This window comes from Brachycentrus maculatus, unplaced genomic scaffold (assembly GCF_059751285.1).
Source record: "Brachycentrus maculatus isolate JH-2025_06_01 unplaced genomic scaffold, ASM5975128v1 h1tg000257l, whole genome shotgun sequence".
NCBI lineage: Eukaryota > Metazoa > Arthropoda > Insecta > Trichoptera > Brachycentridae > Brachycentrus > Brachycentrus maculatus.
The window spans coordinates 32,220-57,606 of record NW_028281008.1 but is presented as its reverse complement, the minus strand read 5'-3'; the positions used below and the strand labels follow the sequence as shown (position 1 = coordinate 57,606).

General features: G+C 30.7%; 4 protein-coding genes and 2 long non-coding RNA genes across 7 annotated transcripts; 4 read left to right on the top strand and 2 right to left on the bottom strand.

The window, feature by feature from the left end:
* The first annotated feature begins 179 nt into the window (after window positions 1–179).
* LOC148306000 (UPF0598 protein CG30010) lies at window positions 180–4,122 on the top strand. The gene is made up of 2 exons (XM_088265723.1): window positions 180–537; window positions 612–4,122. The coding sequence occupies exons 1-2, from the start codon at window positions 364–366 to the stop codon at window positions 1,116–1,118; spliced, it is 681 nt and encodes a 226-aa protein (XP_088121849.1). The 5' UTR covers window positions 180–363; the 3' UTR covers window positions 1,119–4,122.
* A 147-nt stretch (window positions 4,123–4,269) lies between these two features.
* Window positions 4,270–10,349, bottom strand: LOC148305998 (protein crossbronx homolog). The gene is made up of 6 exons (XM_088265722.1): window positions 10,110–10,349; window positions 9,844–10,022; window positions 8,090–8,154; window positions 7,800–7,900; window positions 5,797–5,984; window positions 4,270–5,713 (listed from the first exon to the last, which is right to left on the bottom strand). The coding sequence occupies exons 1-6, from the start codon at window positions 10,137–10,139 to the stop codon at window positions 5,440–5,442; spliced, it is 837 nt and encodes a 278-aa protein (XP_088121848.1). The 5' UTR covers window positions 10,140–10,349; the 3' UTR covers window positions 4,270–5,439.
* Window positions 5,991–7,598, top strand: LOC148305999 (uncharacterized). The gene is made up of 2 exons (XR_015838069.1): window positions 5,991–6,979; window positions 7,416–7,598. It is a non-coding gene; the product is annotated as an uncharacterized LOC148305999 (long non-coding RNA).
* Window positions 8,319–11,282, top strand: LOC148305997 (uncharacterized). The gene is made up of 4 exons (XR_015838068.1): window positions 8,319–8,727; window positions 10,567–10,684; window positions 10,855–10,951; window positions 11,047–11,282. It is a non-coding gene; the product is annotated as an uncharacterized LOC148305997 (long non-coding RNA).
* Window positions 11,283–12,525: 1,243 nt separating this feature from the next.
* Mpp6 (M-phase phosphoprotein 6) lies at window positions 12,526–14,266 on the top strand. The gene has a single exon (XM_088265724.1). The coding sequence runs from the start codon at window positions 12,752–12,754 to the stop codon at window positions 13,277–13,279; it is 528 nt and encodes a 175-aa protein (XP_088121850.1). The 5' UTR covers window positions 12,526–12,751; the 3' UTR covers window positions 13,280–14,266.
* On the bottom strand, window positions 13,136–24,183 carry GrlHz (Gustatory receptor-like Holozoa). Of its 2 annotated transcripts, none has more exons than XM_088265719.1 (8): window positions 23,877–24,183; window positions 22,062–22,136; window positions 21,811–21,977; window positions 21,216–21,429; window positions 20,016–20,191; window positions 17,310–17,487; window positions 17,016–17,231; window positions 13,136–16,486 (listed from the first exon to the last, which is right to left on the bottom strand). In XM_088265719.1, exons 1-8 carry the CDS (start codon window positions 24,003–24,005, stop codon window positions 16,241–16,243), a joined length of 1,401 nt encoding a protein of 466 aa, XP_088121845.1. In that variant the 5' UTR covers window positions 24,006–24,183; the 3' UTR covers window positions 13,136–16,240. The 2 variants fall into 2 exon arrangements, with proteins under 2 accessions (XP_088121845.1, XP_088121846.1); XM_088265720.1 differs by having other exon boundaries at window positions 16,322–16,467.
* Window positions 24,184–25,387: the final 1,204 nt, after the last annotated feature.

The following is a 25,387-nucleotide window of genomic DNA, read 5'->3' as shown; positions in this document are numbered from 1 at the left end:
ACTGATATTACCTCAATGGCTCCATAAAAAAATTTTTTTTTTTTCATGAGACACAAAAATAATATTTAAGTGCACTTATGAAGTACACAATACGGAACATTTTCGCTGAAATCTATTTCAATGTGAAATAGTCTAAAGTATCTAAGTCTTTTTTTTAAATGGCAATACATTATAAATCTGTCAAAGTCAAAAGTTTATACACAAAAGTCGGAAAAATCTAAATTTGTAAATAAGCAAAGTGGCAACAAATTAGTTAGTCTTCGGTAATAAGCAAGCAGTTGGCGATCGTTCATACAATTTTACTTTCAAAATATTTTAGGCGTTTCTATTTTTTGATACTCGTTCATTTTAGCACATGACATTATGCTGTGCCTTAAAAATATTATGATTAATAAATATATAGAAAAAATCGTACTTACCGGAACAAAACAAAAATTTGTGACCAAACATATTATACAACCCATTTCATATGTTCAGGGTCAGGAACCAGAACCTAGGATAAGGGAATATTTTTATTACATTGATCACCAAGGCATGGTAAATACGAAAAATATATAAGCAGGTATCATTATTTTTGTGTGCACTTTCTTACTGTTAATTTATCATTTCAGTTATTTTTGGATGACTCAAAAATGAAAAACTTCACATCTTGCTTCAAAGAAAAAAAGTTTTTGCAGTTTTTTTTCAAAAATCTCAAAATAAACGACACGGGAAAATATATGGATGATTTCCCTTACATATCTCTCTGCGGAAGAGAGAGAAATTTTATTAGATGCGATGATTATCCTATAGTTTATACTCACATCGTCATAAAAAGGACAGAAGAGAAAAATTTGAATTATTTGTCATACGGACATGTGGGAGACCAACTTGTTACAGAAATGTTGCCTCAAATGATTTACATGTCCCCTGAGACCGGTCGAGTATACCATCCCGCCCACGATCGCTTCGGATCTATCGGTCTAGTACGCTCCAACTTAGCCATAGAGATCAGTAAACACTTTGTATTTCACAATGGTGAACATAATCCTCCAACACACTTCACTTGGGATGGAATTCAACATCAATTGGACCATAATTGGTTCGGGATAGCAAAAATAAAAAACAAAACGAGATAGTATTTTGTATTTTTATTTATTTTCTCTATATATTACATCACAGGGTCATTGTTAGTTTTTTTGTTGTTGTTGTTTATATTGAGAAATAATTTTAAACCCTTTGAGTGCCCCTATTACTTATTCGTTTGGCATTATAATTTATTGTTTTAAAAATATACATAACATTATGGCATGGTGAAGATAAGAATTATCTTTGTAAAAACTTTTTATACTTTTGTTATCAATCCTGCTTATATTAAATTTTAAAGAAACAAAGTGATGAATTATAAATGAGTATTTATTCCAACATTGACGGTCAAATAAAGTAAACTAATATTTCGTAAATATTACCGGAGAAAAAAAATGCAACGATAAATAAACATTACATTCTATTTTAAGATGTTAAAATATTATTTTGATTGTATATAGATGGAAACCACCAGGGGTTTGGAGTTGGTTAAGAAAATTAACGTAAATAAGAATAATAGCTATATTCTTTCTTTTTAACCTTTATCACGTACAATCGTGCATAACATTGCATCGACACAGTGTTGTCTTGAATGTTAACTATGCGAAGTCAATGTGACAGTCCTACGTTTCAGGCACCAGTCATGGGTGATGTAGATATATTCAGTGTACCCCATTAGAAGTGGAACCTGTATACTGTGTTCGGCTCAGAATGTAGGTTAAACCAATCAGCGCAGTGCTCACATTTGTCTGGTCATTTGGCACTTACAACTTTGCTAATTATCACTAATAATTCTAATTACTACTTCAATGCATGTTTGCAGATAGATTTAAATCAAAACTAAATACAATACTTAATATTCCATTATTACAGACTAAATTGTTCCAAACTTACTTAGAACAATGTTTTACAAAAATTAGTTTTGTACAGAGCATTTATATCGCAACACCTTACACATAAAAATTTAATTAACACTTTTATTAATGGTATTTCAAAACCAACTGGTGGAGATAGATATTTCATCCAATGGTTAATATTTTGTTTAAACTTTTTGTTAAATTTCTTATATAAAATCGGGTAAAATAAAATAAAAAATATGAAATAACTTTAAAAAGTATAAAAGAAATCCGCATTATGGTTGAGAAAAAGTTTAAATAAGTTAGGTATGAGGCCACTTGGAATGACATCATGGATAGTAAATAATACAAATTACATATTTTGAATCTATATTAAATAAATTTTATCATGTAAACTGTACACATGCTCAATGCTGTTATTTTCTTATTTGACTGATTTCAAATAAACAATCAGCTAATTTTTGACAAAGCAATAACTTTCATTAAGTAAAGTGAACATTCATTCAAATTTATTAATTAAAGTTAAATTGTTACATTTCAAATAACAAATTTACATCATCATTTACTTGGAAAACCTTGATAACAAATATATTATAAAAATTATGTTAATAATTGTTACAATAACAATATAAACAATTTAAAATAAACATAGATTATTTTATTTATGCTTAAATACAGATGAAGTATTAAAATGATTCATTTTATAGCTTTTCAGGGCCATCTAGTTACTGATAGCAGTTTTCTGGATTACATGCCAAGTATGATAATGTTGGCAAGGAGCAGAATGACCTAGAAAAGACTACCAGGGTATTCGCACGTTCCGCTTTCAGAATAGGATGTTCATTATATTTATATTGTTCTATTAAATTAATGTACATATATGCATATACATTTTTTGTATATAAGTATTATAATTTATTTCCTTGAATAGGTTCAAATATGTTTGATTTTTTTAGTGAATCTGTAAATGGATTTATAAATTAATTATCTGGGTATGTACAAGGATAATTCACATATATTTTTATAAACTCTATGCATAAACTAATTATAATATTACAAGTCCCTTTATTTTTATTTTCACAAGTGATGTTAATAATGAACTTTTGGTTTCGCTTCCGGTTTCTGCGCCATTAATGCTTCTTTATTGATAAGTGAAATGAAAATATAATTTATTAAGGCTGCCAAAATACCTATTACTAAATAAAAACTCACAAATTGTATTTTGATAAAATCTAATTATGTTAGTAAACTATAGGCTAGATGAGTCAGTAGTGGAGATATAACATACTGCGCAACCTCTTTATTCACCATTGAGCTGATCACTACGGAATATAGAAGCAGTTTTTTTCATGTGATTTAACTGAAATTCAATTCATTTGTTCTCAGCCCCAAAAGATGGTATATAAGATGGCAGCACCTACAGTTCAGTTGAGTAAACTTTTTATTTAGCAGAGACCTTTATTTTTTTATAAGGGTATCTACTAAATAAAAAGAATGTGAACTCACGCATGAAAGAATGTGTCAATATAAGAGTTCCAAAATTTGAGTAGCATGGTTGTTAATCATGGGTGGAATGGTGAAAGTTACACGTGTATAAAGTGATCACTTAAACCAGCATATCACAGGTGCCATGTAAATATCCAGACCTCCATATTCTTCTTCATCTATGACGAGATGTTAAATATATTTAAAAAAACTCCAAAGTGGAGAAACCCAGATTTGCGAACAAGGATTCGGACACACTTAAAATGTTTTGTTGACAGGCAAATTATCAAATTAAACTTTAACTCAGAGTTCATACTCAGTGCTCTCTGCGGAATTCAAATATTTAGATTTTTCGGAAAATTAGCTTATTCATAATTTGAATTATTTTTCAAATTTTGGTCCTGTCAATTTCGAATTACCTAGCTTTTAATATGAATCTTACTTTAGTGTCATTTTGACACACTTTTCTTTTACCATATAATTTTACTCACAAATGCTATATTTTAAAAGATACATTTCAAACTATTATTGTGAATCGAAATTAATATACTAGTATCAAGCTATCATTTTTAGTTTAAAAGTTTTTCATGAACACGGCAAACTGTTGATAATAAATCTGATTCTGCGGGACTACTGTACTTTTTATTATTATTTAATATAGTTAATATTTTTTATACAATTTAATACAATTTCTATACATTTCTACATAATACAACCTTATATTTTTAGTTCCGCTGACCCTTTCCAAAAAGAGCCTGAGCTCTTGTGCTTGAAAAGGGACTGTATTTTTTTGTTGATAGCGACATTAACAAAAATATATATCACGGGGGAACATATATTTTTATGCGGTGCGAGGGAGTTATTTTGTTTAGTTTTTTTATTGTATGGTCTGTATATGTTTAAAGTGTTCGTTAAGTTTCTTTTTGTGTTTTGTGTCTTTTATATGATTAATTTCTAAATGGAAGTTGTTGAAATTTTTAATTCCTAAGTATATGTAATTTTGTTGGTACTGTTTTATGTTGCATTTGTGTATTTCAAATCATTTTTATATCTGTGGGATATGTTTGTTTTCTAATTTTGGGTGATTGTTTTCTTTAAGAAGTTGTATAAATTTTTTTTAAACTTTGAGAACTTTGCGAAAAGGGTTAATAATGTAAAAATGTTTTATGTTTTATCATGCACATACGTGAAATGTAATTCACATCACATGTGCATGTTTTATTAATATTTTATTTCTTTGTAAATTCTTACTTTTCAAAAGGACATTTTTAAAAATCCACACTAATTACATCAGCACCAATACTCATACAATGTGAGAGTAATCATTTATATTCTTACAATATATTCACAGCCAGCTTGATAGCTGAATATGCGTATAAACAATTTATATTTCTCTCGCACTGTATCTATAATTTTAACGTTTAGTATCCAAAATATATACTTATGGGTAAAAAGAGGATTTATTATGTAGCTAATGCTATTTAATAATATTAAAATAATTTTCACACAGTAAATTAAAATAAAGATAGATTTTATAAATACATAATAGGTAATAATTAAATGCTGATTTTTAATCTAGTGATGACCGGTGATAGAGTTGGATTGGAATGGCAGGTAATTTATTAAATTGTAATGTTGAAAGAGAATTAAAACTTTTCGTTTTCAATTAGACCACTCGGTATATCGCCTTATTACAAATGGCAAAAAGGCCGTTTTCATCTAACTGGATTAATTAAGGTCTTTATGTGTTCTATGGTTTAGCAGAACACATTTAAATACTCATTATAGCGAATTATTACAGCGATTCGGCAGTACTATTAAATGTAAAGAAGAATTGCATTGATTATAAGACTTTAGACATTAAAAATAGATCATTACTTATTAAGTAAATATAAAAAAAACAAAGTTCAGCTAGTATTCACAAAAGATATAAATTTACAGTAGATAAATGGTACTATTGCAGTTTCCATGGATTTCACTTCTAAAGAATGGGGAAAATAATAATTAATATTCTAAAAACAAAAAGATATCTTTACCGCGAGTCGTCATTATCATCACATTTGGTAAATGGTCGAAATGTTCCGGGCCGGACCCACGAGAGTCCCGCCGCCTGACTGTGGCCGCTGGATGGAGTCAGGGACGAACTCATCATGGACACTTTGACAGAGTCGTGAACGGAAGGATCGTAGGGACTAAAACTTATGTAATGTTTGTCATCAGTCGGCGGTTCATCGTACAAGTGGTCTATACTTAACATAACACTCTCTTTGGCCTTTTCTGTAAAAACTACTTTGTTCGTTTTGAATCTGAAAAAGGAAATGGCAAGATTATGAAACTGAAGAATTACAATTGCTTTCCTCGGTAATAATTATTCAAATGTAATACTTACAATCTCAGAGCTTCCGCATTTGCTGGTGATTTCACATTAATATTGAGAAATATCCAGTGAAGGTATTTCAATATCTGCCATATATGGTTATTGGACTTGGTCCACTTAGGAAACACTTCACCGAGTGACACCACCCCGGTTATAATATCTATGGCAGGGTGAAATACTTGGGATTGAAAAGTGACAGTCTGAAAATGAATTTGCAATATTTTGAGTATGTTTAAATCTTTGTTAACAAATTCTGGGTTTTACACTGCTTAGGAGTTTAGGAGGAGGAAAATAAATATTTCATTAATATCTCAACGTAGATGAAGAAACTTATTGAGATGAGAATATGGAAGTCCCGGGTATTTACAAGGGTCATTGATTGTCATAGGTTGCTTTAGGTCAGTACTTTATACACTATGTAACATTCACTATTCAACCAGTGATTGATAACCACATTACTCAAATTTCGATAAGTATATTCACATATCAATCCTCTTCTTGATCTTTGTTATTTGTTATCAATGAAATATGATTTTAAAAGTTTTTCTTATGATTATTTTTCCTATGTGTGATTATTTCACCACTTTCTGACCCCTATCTGGAATGCTATGTAAAAGGTGCCTTTACTTGATCACTAATTATATGCAGGCGAGGTGATTAGTCTTATAAATCAGCTTAGTCTGCAAAGTGGCTAACTCCATCTGAGCTTGTTTTACGAAGGCAGAAAAATATAATAATCAACGAGGAAATGTCAAAAGTACTCCTTGTCATGTTTCATATTAAGTAAGTTAAATAATTACAATTTTATCTTTTTAAAAGTATGCGCGACAGAGCTGGATACGGATGAAGCCAATGATGTGTATATTACTTGGATAAATATATACAATATCTACTGTACTAATAATACTATACTATGCGGTTACTATGGTTATATAAAAATACAGTTGAATTTTCATATCACGAAATTCGTAAATCACACAAAAATATCATTATATAGAGAACTCTCAATAGAGAAAATATGTAATTTTAGTTTGATTAGGGTAAAAAATATTATACTGCTCGAATATTTTCTGATTTCTGTAAAAATTCTTGATTTTTCATTTCAAGAGTTATCTGAAAATGTATGTGAAAGGTTTACCATTTACATCTCGAATTCTAAATTTCTAAAATGCGGAGCAATTTGTGAAGCTTCCAGGTAAAAATTGCATATTGGTTATTACTGTCGTATTGGAAACTAAATATTTTATTTCACGCTATTAGGTGAAATTATAGATGAGTATTATGGGAGACGAATCTCAGACATAAAACTTTGTAAATTAGAAATAAGTGTTTGTTATAAAGAAGCCAAAATACTTGACAAATATCCTTGTGTCGGGTTGTGGTCCCGTGGTTAGTGTCGCGGACTCTCAAATCAGAGTTTCTCTGTCCTCAAATCCACTACCACAATTTGATACCTATTTTTAATAAGAGCCACTTAGGCTCACAGAAATAGTATGAAATTGAAATATTTGTGTAAATAATAAAAACACAAATATTTCTCTTGAAAAATAAAAAAATTAAGTTCTATGTAAAATAAAAATATTATTCAATGCAAAATTTTTAATATTTTTTTTATTTTACATGCTTTACAGAAGTTCAACTGTAGAATTAATGGCACTCAAGAAGTAAATCTGGATGTTTTCTCCAAGTAATTTGCAAAATGAGGCATTTTACAATTTAATGTTGAAAATTACTGAATAATTTAACAAAACCACCACCTTCACAGAACACGAATAAATCGGTTATATTATTATATAATAAAATAGTATAAATGATTTTTATGAAGTATTCACTTGTTATTTATTCCCTTTGAGCTTACTTAATGATACTTTCGCTTGGATTTAGTTCAAATGAGGTATCTTCCCCAAATCCCAGTAAACAAAAAAAAATATGAGTAAATTGTAGGAAATCCTAATAAAGAGAGGCAATAAACTGAAAATACAAATGAAATAATAAGAATAGTTTAATAAACTTACCGGACATTCGCAGTCGGGAAACGTATCCGGTAAAGTAATAGAAAATCTGAAAACGCCACCTTCGTAGCACCCACTTCTTATAAATATCACTCCAAACCACACTAAAAGTATACATTGAACATTATTTGCTTTAAAAAATAAGATTACCATAAATATAAAACAGCAATAAAAACTAAAATTTACTTTACATGTTGCTTATGAAACAAAAATAATATGGAAATGTTATTAAATATTTCACCGTAGTCGAGTATGGGATGAATCTATAAAATATAAAAAAGGAACCAACTTACAGAATGAATTTTCGAATGAAGGTATAACATAAACTCCATGAAGATTTTCGCTTTGAAGCATTTTACTGAAAAAAATATATACATTTCGTTTTATGTTTGTAATGTCATATGTCCCCATCCGTAGTGTATTGGTAAGCACACTCAGCTACCGTACTGGATGTCCCAGGTTCGATTTCCAGGGGGGATCAAATAAATATTACTGATTTCTTCACTCTAATATTTATTCAATATTCCCCTGGACTGGAACCTGAAGCGGAGGGCTGATCACCTTTCCTTCACATGTTAATGATCAAGATAACACTGTGTTTATATGATGCAGTGCCCTATGCACCATAGGGTGCGGATAAGGGTTTCAGTGAATGTCATATAATTTTGTCATCAATAAAAGTTGACATCTTGGCCAAGCGGTGCAGGTCGACACATTGTCAAAGTGATGGTGATTATATGAAGGCAGGGTGATCAGTTTTGTGCTCCAGATTCATACATATAGAAGTGGAATACATTTGTTAGGATGCGGATGACGTAAGTGATGGAGCTTTGGGTGAAGGAAACTACTGCTAATATGGGAAAGGAAATAGAGGAGCAACAAAAGCAGCAATGCCTATGGTACTTAGTGTTGCGTACCCACACCAGCTTACGTAAGTGGTACATTGCTAACACAAACAAGTCTCTAACATGTGTATGTAGTATGTATATCTTTATAGAAAATGTTTTATGTATTTAAAAACATAACAACAAAAAGAAGTAATGGTGAGCTAATTTGAATGACACCGGCTGTCAAGAAGCATGCTGCTGCCATGAACTGCTATTAAGCTCAACAGATGGCGCTGTAATTGCATCCAAAAAGGTTTTTATTTGAAAAACCATGTCTTTACTTGTGAATAACTTTACGAAATTTGAGATTTTGAACAATGAACAATTACATTTTTATTTACATAGACAAAAACAGGCGCATACATATTTGAATGCAACATTGTGTCAAAATTTCAAAGTAATTGGTGAATAATTCAAGAATATGAAAAAACAATAACATTTTATTTATAAAGATTTCACAATTAGTTCTGTATTTTGGCACAAATTAATTAAATTTGTCTTAAATGAAAACATGGGATGTCGAGATAAGAATACTAAATTTCTTGAATACTAAAAGCTGGAATATTTATAACATAACATAATATGTATGTAAATATATTATGACTATGAAAATAATAATGTTGCAGATTTCAAAACCAATTTGTTATAAAACATTGTGAAATCTCATAGATTGCTTTGGAACACAATGAATCAAAATATTTTTCAATTAAATTATTGAAATACTTCATATGTAATAATTGATATTTTACAAAACAAACATAGTTTAAAAAGATGTTTGTAATAATTATTTAAACAATAATAACAATACATCAACAAAAATAAGTTGAGCAGGAGTTCTGTCATTTTTCTTTTGTATTATAGCAAATTTATTGCGTAACGCAAGCAGACGGTACCTAAGGGCGAATTTGTGGCATCATAAATTTCCTTCTCATGAAATATTTACAGTGGAAGCCATCTTTGTCCCGTCCAACAGTGGTAGATTCAAAAATAATAATAACTTTTTTGCCTTTTCAACCACATGCTTGATGAGTCACGAGTTATTGTGGACAGCTTTAAATAAACACAGACGAAGTTTGGCTACAGCATGGTTTCTATTATATGTCCAGTAGAAGAGGCGGAAAATATAAATTATATAGCTGGAATTTTAAAAAAAAACTTACTATTCCGCAACAATCGTGTATTCCTGTTGAAAAAGTTTGCAGAGTTTCATCGTTTCTGGGTTAGTAATCGGGGTTTTTTCAATTGACGGTTTGACATAATGTAAATGTTCATTCGCATCGTCTTGTGTGTGAACCATTTTGAAAGAATCTTGCGAATATTCCTCGCTCGACTCTCTCCTCTGTTGAAAAACAAAACAATTATTTACATAACCAGTGATTACCGCGAGGAATCATAACAATTGTGCGTGACGAGATATTACTCAGACCTTGGAACTTGCAGCGATTGTTGCATACATGTTAATGATTTTATAAAAACTTAAAATTGATTATATTTAAAAACTTTTTCACATTTCAAAGTGTATTTATATATTTTTAAAACTTATTAGATAAATTTGATCATTCGCCTAACTTTACTAACAAAAACGAACGTCAAATTAAACTTTTGACGTAAAATATATGGGTCTCGTTCAAGAAATACATCCATGCGCTCAAAGGTCACCTACTTTAGACCAAAGATTATATACTATGTAGTTTAGACCACAAATTAAGTAGCCAGCAAACGCACGTTTTCTGGTAAATATATGAATATAAGTTTAGATGTCGGTGTATACACCTCTATACAAGCCTAACCTCACCAAGAACCTTAGCGGCTTTTGGGAAAGTAACAAATTAACAATGAAGCCTGGGTCAAAAAGGTGGAAAACTATATTTATTTATTTTCAGACGAGACTCCAACATTTCCTCTAAATGCAAAAAATAAGGTGCGTCGCTGCCAAAATAATAATATTATTGGTACATAATTTTTCAACTCCACGTCAGCCATATTCAACTACGTGAAAAGGTAATGTACATAAAGTTTTGTAGTATTAATCAAGGATAGGGGTTAAAAGCAATAAATTTTCCGGGACATATACTTCGTATGCCTTTCGGGAGCCTTAATTGATAAAGTTCTCTCCCATCTAGGGACATCCAATACCGAAAAATAGTAAATAGTTCTCGTCTGAATTTCAGATGGTGGATTTCAAGTGAGAAGATGCAAAGTACCTGGTAACTGACAGCAGAACTTGGAGGCAGTTTATAGACTCCATGCGCATCACATAGGGAGCAGGTATGAATAAATGAATGGAATTAAAGATGATCATCAATGGTCAATTTGCCTAGTTTCTTATTCCTAATTTAGTTATGGTGATCATTTTGTTATAGTGATCAAATGCTTCTGGATAATGGACGCACTTTTGGTACTTAATTTGAAAGGTAAATACTTTTTTTGTAATATTTTATCCATATATCACAAAGGGTTCTGTGGAAAGTTTTAGATTGTCATATAGTTTTAAATATTTTTTTGCATAATCATAATCAGTTTTTCCTGAAAAATACGACACAAAAATACAAAACACAAAGTACAACAACCCCAGGAATTTTCCGATATATTTGTGAAGTGAACCTGGAAAAGGCGAAAGCCTTTTTCAGGTTGGCAACACTAATTGTCATAAATGTCACAAAATAATAACATATATATCATTAGTTAGTCTGTGATATATATATATATATATATATATATATATATATATATATATATATATATATATATATATATATATATATATATATATATATATATATATATATATATATATATATATATATATATATATATATATATATATATATATATATATATATATATATATATATATATATATATATATATATATATATATATATATATATATATATATATATATATATATATATATATATATATATATATATATATATATATATATATATCACAGACTCACTAATTTATATAAAGACCGCCAACTGCCTCGATTTTTTATGGCTAGAAGTGATATTCGCCAGCGGCCGGAAGTGGCTAGAAGTACTAAGCTCCCGGCTGGGCGTGACTTCGCCGCGGCTGAATGTCGAATCCACCCGCCGAAATATTTATCATTCATTTTTCAGGTTAAATGGTATTTATATTGAAATTTGTTGTAATACATATTTTCAAAATTATAATATTAATATTACAAAGAAGATATTTCATTATCTAAATTTATTTATTTCAGTGTAAACAAAAATAGAAAGGTCACGGCTAAAACGCGACATTTATAAAAAGAGTTCAGGCGATTAAAAATGGTTACTCAACTCAGCCTTACAATGGTAAATGGTAATGGTAACTTTTTTGAAATTATTATCTCAAACCATGTATAAATATAAGGCTTTTCAACAAAAACAAAAACGGTAGAATTTTCAAATTACTATATTATATTTAAATTTCTAGAAAATACAATATTTTAAAAGGGCGGAAGGAGTGCCCACCACTTCCTGAAGTTATGTTTCTTAACGGGGGTGCCAGCGCCCCTTTGTGAAGTCTGGCTAGGCGTTTTTAAATTTTTTGCATTTGGGGGGTGCTGCAGAAGTTCAAGGGAGCGTTGTGTCAAGTAAGAAAAACTACACTTTCATACGCAAAATTTAACTTTAACTTTGGCATAATACTCAATATTATCAAGTTCTTCATATACGGATTTCTATTTTTCTATCGATAATTGTCTATAACCATAGTTTGTCTATATTTATTTGAAATATTTGAACAACTTGTTGGTATCTCGTATTTTTCGTTCCCGTTTTGGCGTTTTTGTTAGTATATTAGTGTATCTCGTCATTTCTGGTCGTTTTTTGAACAATCTGACGTTTACGAGTCGACCCCCCCTGATATATATCGTGGCAGCGAGTTGTTCGGAATATACAAATTAGTCAGTCTTTGTTCGGAACTACTGTCTTATTTATATATATTTATTATTTCAAATACCCCGGAATTTATTTATCATATGATATCATTAAATTCAAAACAATATTGATTATTATTGTAAAATATTAGTAATAAATATTGAAATCTAACCTTAAAATGGCTAGAGAACAAAACGTGACCAAATTGTCAAAATCTATTCTAGAAATGAAGTTTATGAAACGGACGAAAGAAAAGGTCGAGAAAGAACTGGAAGATGCAGAGAGTCGTGAAATGTATTCTCACGAAATTACGGCTGAAATGAGGCAAGGTGCTGGTAGTTTTGTCATTGAACCTAGTTTCGTCTATTGCGAGGATTTACTAGTAGGGCGATTATCATATCTTGGTATGAATCCAGAGATTGAAAGATTAATGGAGCTGGAAAAGGCCGAAGCCAATATATCTAACGAAAAAGAAACAGAGATTTCCGACCTAGAAATGGCGGCATTCCGCAATCCCTTAGTAAAGACAATGGACTCGAAATTCAAAAGTAAGAACATGAAGTTTTTCAAGAATGATTCACCGCATCAAAAAAAGAAACGACACCATTCACCAGACACACCGAAAGAAGATAAAAACTCCACCAATAACCAAAGTACAGGACATAAAAATAAGAAAGCTAAGTTTATGAAACCAATGGAAGACTAGATATGAAAGATCCTTTTTTTGTGACAGGCGAATTTACAAGCTACGTTGAAATATCATAATTGTTTGTTTAAAAACTACGACCGCATGCTTCTAAGCATTTCAATCCTTAACCGATACTTAATTTACTTTTTGTATGGCTTGGCCAAATGTAGAAAGTTCTCTAGGCTGTTGGCCCGCGTTACAGGCACAGGTCCAGACTCTCCATCCGCTTGACTGCTCCTGGCGTAGCTTCGTGAAAGCCAAGGGTGTCTTCTGGTAGGGCACTCCTCCACTATGCCGGATAGTCTGGTTCTCCGCTCCACAGTTGCATCCTGGAGATGGTGTCAGCCCCCATCCGTGGAGCTGGAAGTTGCACCGAAGATCGGACCCTAGTATTGGCAGAGTAACCTGTTTGTGATTTTTCACACCGTCCTCCTCCCATATGGACTTCAGCTGATCCCTGCTTTCAAGATGTGCTTGAAAGCTAAAGCTGGGGATCAGCTAGTTACTTCTTACCTCCATCTACCATTTTGAGGGATTTCAGGGATCTACGCAGGGTTAGGGGTGCTGTATTTGATAGTACCCTAATGAAATTATATAAAATTATAAAGTAAAAAGATTTTTTGATAAATTTCTTTAAAACGAAACCAACAGTGTTTCAATAAATAAAACTATCAAAAACTTGTTACAAAGCAAAATGGGGTATTTTAACAAAGTGGGAAAAATGTCTTCCATGTACAGAATATTTCAAGCTTATAACATTTCTCGGTGGGATTGCATTTTAAGAATAATATGTCTACTAACTTTTTTTTAGCTATTTGTGTTTTTATTTGGCCAGTGGCCAAGATTTGTTGTTACCAACATGGTCAAACTGGGGATGCCGTTAATAACGAAACCTGGTCCCTGGTCAAATAAAATAAAAGTGGAAAAGGCTATTTAATTTTTATTTGATTGATATATTGTTTTAACACTTAAGCTACACAAGTTAGTACAAAGTTCAACTTTGATCCCATCAAATATATACCACTTCTACGCTTGAACAGGCGGGATTTGTTTATTATTTATTATCCATCGAGATGGACGCAAGCTATTCAAATGACATCAGTAACATAGTCAATGTACTGGCAGGTAGAAAAAAGAGACAAATTCTGGATACGTTTCTTTATTTTTCTTTACCTTTTTATATGTAAATAAAGTTTAAAAAATACATGTTTCATAGTCTTTTCATTAATTTCATCAAGCTTTGATATATTTTTTTAACAATAATAAATTACAACACCCCCACATGACACTATAGGACACGTCTTTACAAAAAAGGGCGCTCCCGTTGTATGTTATCTACTTAAAAAGAGACTATACAGATAACCAGGTTAATGTAGTGATTGATTATACTAAGATTTAAATAAAATTTTCAGATTCAAACAGCTTTCAAAGACCTTTTTATTTAAAATATTTCTTAGGATAGTAATTTAAAAAACAAACTATATGTACATTGAGAAAGAGATACAAAACCAAACGAATACCTATTTTAAATCTGTTTTATTTGTTATACATATAGGTTTTGAATAAAATTTATTTTACATTTGGCCAGATCTAACCAAAATAAACTTAATAAGCCAATTAAAAAGAGTTCACTGACAAACATATCAGTAGAATGGTTAAAAAACTCAATTATTTTCATAATAAAAAATAGGGACACGGCACTTCCACCCAATCCACAGATATATTTGTGGAAGTGAAGTCTTATTAATTATATTTTTTTACAACATTTTGAGTGTGTCCAAATACTTGTTCACAAAATCTGGATTATCTCCAATTACAGGAGTTATTTTCATATTATTTTTTGACATCTCATCAAAGATGATCCGGGATTCGGATCTCACATACTAATATAAGAGTTTCTGCTTAATAAAAAGCTTCTTTACATCTCACCAATAGATGTCTCTAGTGAAGTTTTAGTGATTCATGAACAAGGTTTCTAAATTGGTTCATATATATATAGAACTTCCAAGAATTTGAGTAGTGTGGTTGTCAATAATGGGTAGAATTGGTGAATGTTACACGTGTGTAAAGTGATCACTCAAACCAGCCTATGACGGTCGTAAGCCCCGTAAATGCCCAGACTTCCATATTCTTCTTCATCTTTGATGAGATGTCAAAAAATAATATGAAAATAACTCCTGTAATTGGAGATAATCCAGATTTTGTGAACAAGTATTTGGACACACTCAAAATGTTGTAAATAAATTATCTGGTCAAATTATAAGCTTAATAATAAAAATGAAAATGGTATTTTCTGGCGTTTCTCATGTGTGTGATTATAATCCGGGATTCGGATCTCACATACTAATATAAGAGTTTCTGCTTAATAAAAAGCTTCTTTACATCTCACCAATAGATGTCTCTAGTGAAGTTTTAGTGATTCATGAACAAGGTTTCTAAATTGGTTCATATATATATAGAACTTCCAAGAATTTGAGTAGTGTGGTTGTCAATAATGGGTAGAATTGGTGAATGTTACACGTGTGTAAAGTGATCACTCAAACCAGCCTATGACGGTCGTAAGCCCCGTAAATGCCCAGACTTCCATATTCTTCTTCATCTTTGATGAGATGTCAAAAAATAATATGAAAAAAAAAAAAAAAAAAATTTTTATATTGGCCTAGTTCAATTTGGTTTCATACTGACTATTTGGTACATTTTATTGTATTTGTTTTTATTTCCAATTTGAATAAATGACAAAGTAATCTTTTATTCAGCACTTGATGTGTATTTTTAATTTTTATATATATTTATATAAAAAAAATAAAAATATATATATAAATATATATATCCCTTATCCGCACCTAATTTTCTCTCATTGTCAATTCTCTCCTTGACACCTCGCTCTCTTATGTTTAACAATCAATTTATATTGTTCTATTTTGAGCCTTATTATATAAACAAACCTTTATGTCAATGTTTCTTCACATTTTTGCAATTTTAAACAGGAAGATAGTGGCACATACTCAGGGTGAATATTATAATACTTATGACTGTGAGCACTAAACAAAGATATCTTCCAGTTATTGGTAATCTAAATAATCTAGCTGACATTTGTAGGCTGGACGCATACAGCAACACGGTATTCAGGTCCTCTTGCGGAGTGTCCTGGTGCAGAAAGGGCCGAACTATTATCTCGTGTCCGATCGCTTGTGTCACGGAGCAAGCTGTTGATAGACGAGCCGCCTATAATTATATGAGTCAATCTGTACAATCGCAATAGTGTGCCAATTTGTAAAATCTAGATGGATCCTTTCTCAATCCTCCGTGATTAATCGCAGATCATGTGAGAACACACCAAAAAAGAGATATTTTGGAATAGGTGATAGATGATAATAATGATTTGCTGCAGCAACATAATTGCCAACACATACGATTCCGTAAATCTTAATAAATTTTTGGGTATGTCCAAGTTCTTGTTCACAAGTCTGGGTTTTTCCACTTATTTCCTCCAGGAGTTGTTTTATATTTTTTGACATCACAACATAGAGTGAGTGACCACTCACTCTATGTTGAGATGACCAGACTTGGTTGACAATCACGGGTAGAATGGTGAATGTCAATCTTGTGTATAAAGTGATCACTTAAATCAGCCTATGACAGGTTATAAGCTCTGTAAATTCTAAGACTTTCATATTCTTCTTCTCTATCTTCTATCTCAGAGATACCAAATATTATGGGATGTTGACAATTTGTAAGAAGAAAGTACACTTACTGAAACAAATGGTATAACAGAAGCCAAAATCCAAAGAAATTCATTCAAAAAAGTGTATCCGAGAACGGGTTTAGTAAGTGTATCGACCTTATCAACATTCAATAGCCACAGGACTCCGGATATAGCCCAGGATATGTTCACTATTGTAAATATAGAGATTGCTGGAGCCAATACTTCATTTAAATGCCTCAATAACTTTCTGAACTCTGCAACTTCCTGAAATACATATTATTAATGTGGAAAATTGAATAGTGAATAATTATTATTATTCAAAATAAGAAAGACGTTTCTTACCCTCATCCAATCTAATGATGAAATAGTTCTTGTTAGCAACCTGTTTCGCAGAAACTGAAGATGTGCCGTGAGAAGTTGTGCTTGTAAACAATAACTGCTTATAATGGTGGCTTGTACCATGTCATGAGTTAGAGTTGTTATTGCGAGCAAAATTTTACAAAATAATATTGCTTTCCCTCTGAAACGAGGATTATTAAATAACAGTGAAATATTGTATATTATTAAACGCTCGGTAATTTGCAATTTAAAGGACCAAATAAAATAAAAATAAACAAAAGTGATTATCAGCTATGAAAAAAAGAAAAACAAATATTTCTTACACATAAAAAAATGCGTAGTAATATTTACTAAGTAACTTGCATTATTTAGCAAATTATAAAAAATTAAAACCATTTTTTTCAAAATTATCAATAAGTTTTTCATGAAAAGAGAGACAAGAATTTTCAATTATGCAAAAGAGTACACCTGTTTAAACTTATGATATTTTAATAATAATAATAATAAAACCCTTATCCGCACCCCAATGGTGCATAGGGCACTGCTTCATATAAACGCAGTGTTATCTTGATCGTTTATACATGAAAGGCGATCAGCCCTCCGCTTCAGGTACCAGTCCAGGGTAATATTGAATAAATATTACAGTGAAAAAAACACTTATATTTATTTGACCCCCCCTGGGAATCGAACCCGGGGCTTCCAGAATGGTAGCTGAGCGTGCTGACCATTACACTACCGAGGCGGACAATAAATTATTTCTCTAGCCAATACAGTTGAATTTGTTCCGCACCCCCAGAAAATAAACTTTTATAACAGTAATTCATGATGGAAATATGAAATAGAATAGAGGCGTTTGTACTCTGAGGTTGCACAGTGTATATATACAGTATATAAATGTGCTTCTTGCCACTGCCTTTAAACGACAGGCGGATCATCCAACACGGTCACAGATCTGTCCAGTTTTTAAGGCAGCCATGGATTATTAAAACATCAGAACAACTGGCTAAGACCAATAGACTAGTAACTAAAATTGGACAAATCAATCTTTGTCGGTCGCGGGCTATCACGCTTGAGATGCATTGCATTATGCGGGACATGTGCTTGGATATCATGTTCATTCAGGAACAGTATGCCTGGAGCGGTAGGACCCGAGGTAACCCACCATGTGTTGTACTCGAGAGAGGAGCATATCCGAGGGCAGGGCTGATGACAAGAAACCACGTAATTCGACCTACGCTTTTGGAAGGGCTCTCTTCAGCGGACATCATACTGTTTTTGATCATAATACTGCATAAATGGTTTCTGGACATGGGGAGTTTAGAGATAAGCTTTATAAGCTTGGACTTTCAGTGATGACCATCAATCGGCCGAACACATCTTATGATACTGTGTGCTATTGCATTATGCCTGAGATGAGATGCTGAATGTTCTGATAGGGGTCATGCGACCAGCATGGAATGTGGATCTGATGGCCAACAGTACAAATTTTGCACTCTTCCGTCAATTCGTCCGGACTTGGGTGTCTCCTTGGCAACTCCTTAGATGTGCAGACGCCTAGTTGGGCTTAATATGGTGGGACAGGCAACTGTTCCTGTGGGATACTGATAAAGTCGGGACTGTGCTTCCTTCCGAGCGGAACGCACACATTCTCTTGTTTTGTCCTCCCCTTACGGGGGTAGTGTTCAGTTCCTCTGTCTCTGTTCATCCACGAAGTCCTACCTTATTCTTCATTTAATTCTTTATTTTTGTTCTATGAGTGTAAATTACAGTGGTTTGTTTCTGTTCTTGCCATTTAAATGTTTATACTTTTACCTAAGTTTTTTTTTAACTTTAGTTTTAAGTCATTATCTTGGTTCATAAATTTTGTAAATTTTGTAAACATGCTTTTTTAAATAGGCATAGGAATCCTGAGGGCTTGGGACGAAGTGTCGGCAGATGCCGACGTCTATACATACATGCAGATGTCTATACATCCTCCTCCCCCCTCATTTAATCTGCACACAATTTTTGTTCCTTAAGAATGAATTAAAATTGTTCCTCTATGCGCAACATAGAGGAACAATTTTAATATACATATATATATATATATATATATATATATATATATATATATATATATATATATATATATATATATATATATGTATATATTTATATATATTTACACATTTCAATATTTGAATATTATAAAAAGCTTGATATGAAGTGAATTCCGGGACCTTTTCTGTTTAAAAAAGCCCTGTTTATGTATAGGTATGTATTTATATATATATATATATATATATATATATATATATATATATATATATATATATATATATATATATATATATATATATATATATATATATATATGTATATATATAGTCCGCCTCCGTAGTGTAATGGTCAGCACGCTCGGCTACCGTTCTGGAGGTCCCGGGTTCGATTCCCAAGGGGGGTAAAATAAATATAAGTGATTTTTTCACTGTAATATTTATTCAATATTACCATGGACTGGTACCTGAAGCAGAGGGCTGATCACCTTTCCTTCATGTGTAAACGATCAAGATAACACTGCGTTTATATGACACAGTGCCCTATGCACCATTGGGGTGCGGATAGGGGTTTTATTATTATTATTATATATATATATATATATATATATATATATATATATATATATATATATATATATATATATATATATATATATGTGTGTATATTTACCTTGGGGATATCCAGTAATATGCAATGGTTCCATTAATAAGCATCAAACTAACAGTTATGAGAGATAAAGCTGTCCAAATTATGCTTAAAAATATATAAAACCAAAGTGTCATGAGCAATCTCTTCGGACTTGTGTAAGGTGTCCCCTGAGGTGGGAAAGACGAAAGTAAAAATACCTAGAAAAAGGATGTGATGTAAGCGAATATAAAATATTGCATTAAAAAGAGTACACTTGGGCCTCGTATAACACGGTGATAAACTATTTTTTATAACACGGATGTATAAATTGTGGCATATTTTTTTGTAGAACACGGTTTCAGAAAAATAAATGAATAAAATAATATGTTTGATTTGTAGATTTAACATATAATTTAATTCGTTCATCATGACTTGAATATTGGTAGATCGTTTGTTGAATAAAAACAAAAATTAATCGAAATTTTGAGTGAACCTACCACAATTAATGACTCAGTAAGAAGTTGCAGCGAGGTAGCTACATGTTTTACATTAAAAACTATAAATGAGGGCTTGGAATTGGCTTTTAAATAAGATTATTTTTATTGAAAAGGATCCTATAATGGAAAGAAGTTAGAAATTCAAGAGAGAATTGTAACAGATTTTAGAATCTTATAAGGAAATACGTAAAGATTTAAACACTAAAAGCAGACAATCGCTTATTACTGAATTTTTGAAGGTTAAAACCACAAAAAACTCAGAGCCCTTCTTCGATGATGAAAACTTAAACTGATCTCGAAAAAGAGTTAAACATATAGAATTGGTCTAAGTGATAGTGATGATAATTGAATACTACATTATATTTATTAATTTATATATGGCTTTTTACATCAATAAACTTAATATGAACAAAAAAGAAGAAAAAAGAGAAGACTATACAAAAAAAATAATAAAGAAGATTTTACAAATATCTATATGTAAAATACATTATTACGATTAAGAGAAATTATATTATAAATATTATTAAAGTTCTTTTTTTCCATAAATATGTAAATTTATTTAATTTTATTAAAAAAATTAAGTACATATTCATTTAAAGTATCTTTGATTTTTTTGGGAACGCAAACCCTACTTTTGTATAAATTTCAAACCTTGTATAACACGGATTTGTATTACACAAGGTTTTTGTGGAACCATATACTTATGTTAACCAAGGCTTCAGTGTATTGTTAAAAATAATATTACCCTTTCCATTAAATGTTGAAGCTGCTCATTGTCAGAAATTCGAAATAAATAAATAGCATAAACATATCCACAGAAATGAAGAATGTTGGGAATAATGAAACTTAAAATGGAACTATTGTAGCATATTAGTTTATGGGAATCCTTCAGTCCGTAATTCTCATATTTCAAATCATCGTGTGGAACATCAGTTTTGTAACAAAAGCCACGATCTCGTCTGAAAAAGTAAATATTTAAATATGTATTCATATTGAAAAAAAAAATGGTGATTTAACACAAACTTTAGAAAAGAGAAATTTTACCACCCATTTTGCTCATTTCTCTCCTAACTAAACAAGTGATTTTTGTGAAATTAAACCTTAATGAACATAATGATGCATGTTTTGTTAGCACTGGAGCTCCGGTTCAATTCCCAGGAGTGCCAAAATAAATATGAGTGATTTTTCACATTGATATTAATTTTATATCACCCTTGACAGGTACTTGAAATACAGGACTTGCCTTCACATAATCAACGATCAAGAAAACATTTTAAAGCGATGTAGTCCCCTATGCATAATTGGATGGAGACAAAGGTTACAAGAGAATGTATACTTACCGAAAACAAGACAAGTATTGTAAAACATATCCCAATAATATTAACGCAGTTATTTGTATGGTATGATAGTGCCAAAGAAGTAAAACTATTTTTGATGTCTGTAATTGATCCAGAGAAACCGGACGAAGCCCCATAAATGACAAAAATTTAAGATAAGGATACAATATCTAAAAGAAAATAAATATACATTTAAGTTATAACAATTTAAATTAAATATATTTTAATAAAACTCGAGATAATAAATGCTTAACCTTAGATTTGCAGTAAAATAACACGGCTGATGTACTTAATAATTCATCATTATTGGTTTCAATTATTTCGCCAATCTAGAAAAAAAATTATTTAAAATTTTGAATGCCGACAATATCATAAATATTCGCATTTCTAATATTGAAATGTATTTCTGTGTGGTATAAAATATTATTGAAATATAACATTAATAAATGGGTCAATATAAGCTTTATTTTCTTTATTTGAAAACTGTTTTTTTGAAGTTCGTAATACTTTCAAACTGCATATATTGAAATTAATTAAGTTTTTCTCTACTACTACTACTACCATCACGCCGTTTCCCCGCAGGGGTAGGCAGAGAGGATGGAACGCCACACTCTTCTGTCCTGACATACACTCCTAGCCTCCTTCACATCCATACATCTAGTCATACATGCCCTCCGATTACGAAGACTTTTGACACCGCCAGATTTATTTATTTAAGTTTTTCTCAATTACAATAAATGTTATTGATTGTATACATTTCTATTTATTATGAGTAGAGTGTAGATTATTTAAATGGTCTTTGTTGGAAATTTACTTTTTTTTAAATAAAACATTAATAACATCAGAATTGACATATGAAGTTAGAAAAGTCTGTTAGTTGTTTAATATTGAAGAATTGGTAAACATAATGTCATTGCACTGTTATTCTTTTAGCTTGTAATAGTATGTATTTTATTCATAGATGACATACAGTAGAAGCTCATTTATTTCAAATTGGTGGAACCAAAATTAAAAAAAATTATAATCAAAAATTGAAAAAAGTAAATGGGAAGATTTTTTCACTATTTTTCATGTAAATTAAAGTAAAGCAATGTTTTCTAAGTGGTTCATATTTTTTAAACGAAATAAAAGCAGGGAATGAAATTGGAATCTTTGTTTACTAAAAAAATACTTCTTCATTTATATTCAATAATTTTTTCAACGATTTTATGCATTATTTTCCGGTTTCGTTTTATATTTCTGGATACATATGATTCCGAACTAACAATTTTTATCAATATAATTTGTTAATTGTAACTGCAGACAGTTGGTAGAATTCCATATTGAATTGTTGGGTAATATATCCAAAATTAAACACGGTTTATTTGGTTGAATTCTACATTTATTTATGTATATTTTAATACGTGACGCGTTTCGTCTTCTTAGGACATTATCAAACACTGACTAAAATTATTTACAAAATGACAAAATGGCATTTTGTAAATAATTTTAGTCAGTGTTTGATAATGTCCTAAGAAGACGAAACGCGTCACGTTAATATGTAATATATACATAAATAAATGAAAAATTCAACCAGATAAACCGTGTTTAATTTTGGATATATTACCCAACAATTCAATATAATTTGTATTTGAAGCACTAACTTTGTGATTTTCCATTAAAATGTTACTTTGTTTTAAAATCACTATAAATATTTTATTTTAATGTTTACAGGTTTCAAAGCTAAACGCTTCTTTATGAAGACTGATTAATACTAAAACACTATCTACTTAACAAAATTTAAAATATTTTGACGGTTATGCAAAGGAGCTTGGGTAGATCTCAAGTGGCTTTATATATATATATATATATATATATATATATATATATATATATATATATATATATATATATATATATATATATATATATATATATATATATATATATATATATATATATATATATATATATATATATATATATATATATATATATATATATATATATATATATATATATATATATATATATATATATATATATATATATATTATTTAAACAAAAACAACTAAAAAATAGTAACTCACTTCAACACTGGACATGTCCAGGCAGGATGGAGTGGAAACATCCATATTCGTAGGAACAGAGCATTGAGTCTTGTCCCCTGCAGTTTGTGCGTCATCGCACGAGTGATTCCCACTACTTTCCCCAGACATTGTGCAACTTCTTTTCTTACTTATTGTTAATTATTATCAATTCTAGCATCCAAGAGCAAAAATAATCAAAACACATTTAAGCTAGACATTTTTAAACATATTTTTATCCAATACTAAGTTTACAAGTCACACACCATCATGTTGTTGTGCATGCAATACTAAGAGATATATTCACCAGCGAGCCGTGCGAGTTGATGATAACCTCACAGGATGATAAATAATAATCTTACACAAAGGTGTACAAAAATTATTTAAAATAATTGGATATTGATTTCAACATTAAAAATAAACCACATTGTAAGAATACTTGGTAAACAAAGTCATAAAAATATTAATCAAGATAGTGTGATATTTTCAACATTCATAGTGTAGTAGTAAGATCATTTGGTTCCAGTATGTAAAGTCCTAGGTTTGATTCTCGGGGAAGTTAATATTAAAGTGATATTTTATGTATTTATGTAAACTCTCTGAGAATCAGTAAGTAAAGCAGGCAATCACGCTTACTATTATACTACGGAGGCGAAGATCAAAATTCTGTGTAATTATAATAAATATAAGAGAATTTTCACCCAGTTTTATATCAACCTGGGCTTGTACATGAAGCATATGACTAATCATGTTGCCTTATCATAATTCGCTATCAAGATAAAACTGCGTCAATGAAATGCAGTGCCCATGCACCATTGCGTGCAGATAAAGATTGGAAAGTTTTTTTGTATTAGGCTGATACACTTGTCATCAAATAATTTACTATTAATATTGCAATATACATAATATGGTTCCTCATACATCATCAAGTGTAGATGATATGAGGGAAAAAGACAGTGTTGGACGTTGAGTTTTGAAACAATCTGTAGATATATTTGTTTTTTTTTTTTATGAATCACATTTCTATTATTTACATAAAAAGATAAAGTTTTTTTCTGAATCAATTTTATTTATTATGGATGCACATAAAATTACTGTACGAAAATCACTATGTTGAGGGATACTTCATATTTACACAAGTGTATGCTATCATGAGAACCAATCGTTTATAACCGTTTAGCTAGGTATTGAATGTAATAATCTAAGCAAACTAGAATTATTCTATACTATCTATAGGTTTTCATCAAAAATGTATTTTCAAATTGAAGATACCTTTACAATCAGTTGAAACCGCAACATAAAACATTTCTGAGGTATCTCATTCAGAAAAAAGTATTACATTTTATCAATTGAAGCAAAAATCAATTAACGTCCCTCTAGAATTAAGTTACAGAGCTCAGTGGATTGTTAATAATAAAGTAGTTTACTTGTCTGTCACTGTAATATAGTGGTTAACGCGTTTGACTACCTCCAACAGATATCCAAACATTCTGGATTCAATCCCGAGGAGAAGT

Excerpts from the sequence above, each read along its gene's own strand:
- LOC148306000 (XM_088265723.1), top strand. The coding sequence starts at position 364 with ATGCTGTGCCTTAAAAATATTATGATTAATAAATATATAGAAAAAATC. Across the intron at positions 538-611 it reads ACATTGATCACCAAGGCATG|TTATTTTTGGATGACTCAAA; the intron begins GTAAATACGAAA and ends TTATCATTTCAG.
- LOC148305998 (XM_088265722.1), bottom strand. The coding sequence starts at position 10,139 with ATGTATGCAACAATCGCTGCAAGTTCCAAG. Across the intron at positions 10,023-10,109 it reads CAATCGCTGCAAGTTCCAAG|AGGAGAGAGTCGAGCGAGGA; the intron begins GTCTGAGTAATA and ends GTTTTTCAACAG. Across the intron at positions 5,714-5,796 it reads AATGCGGAAGCTCTGAGATT|ATTCAAAACGAACAAAGTAG; the intron begins GTAAGTATTACA and ends TTCCTTTTTCAG.
- GrlHz (XM_088265719.1), bottom strand. The coding sequence starts at position 24,005 with ATGTCTGGGGAAAGTAGTGGGAATCACTCGTGCGATGACGCACAAACT. Across the intron at positions 22,137-23,876 it reads TGGACATGTCCAGTGTTGAA|ATTGGCGAAATAATTGAAAC; the intron begins GTGAGTTACTAT and ends TTTTTTTTCTAG. Across the intron at positions 21,430-21,810 it reads CAATACTTGTCTTGTTTTCG|ACGAGATCGTGGCTTTTGTT; the intron begins GTAAGTATACAT and ends TTACTTTTTCAG.
- Mpp6 (XM_088265724.1), top strand. The coding sequence starts at position 12,752 with ATGGCTAGAGAACAAAACGTGACCAAATTGTCAAAATCTATTCTAGAA.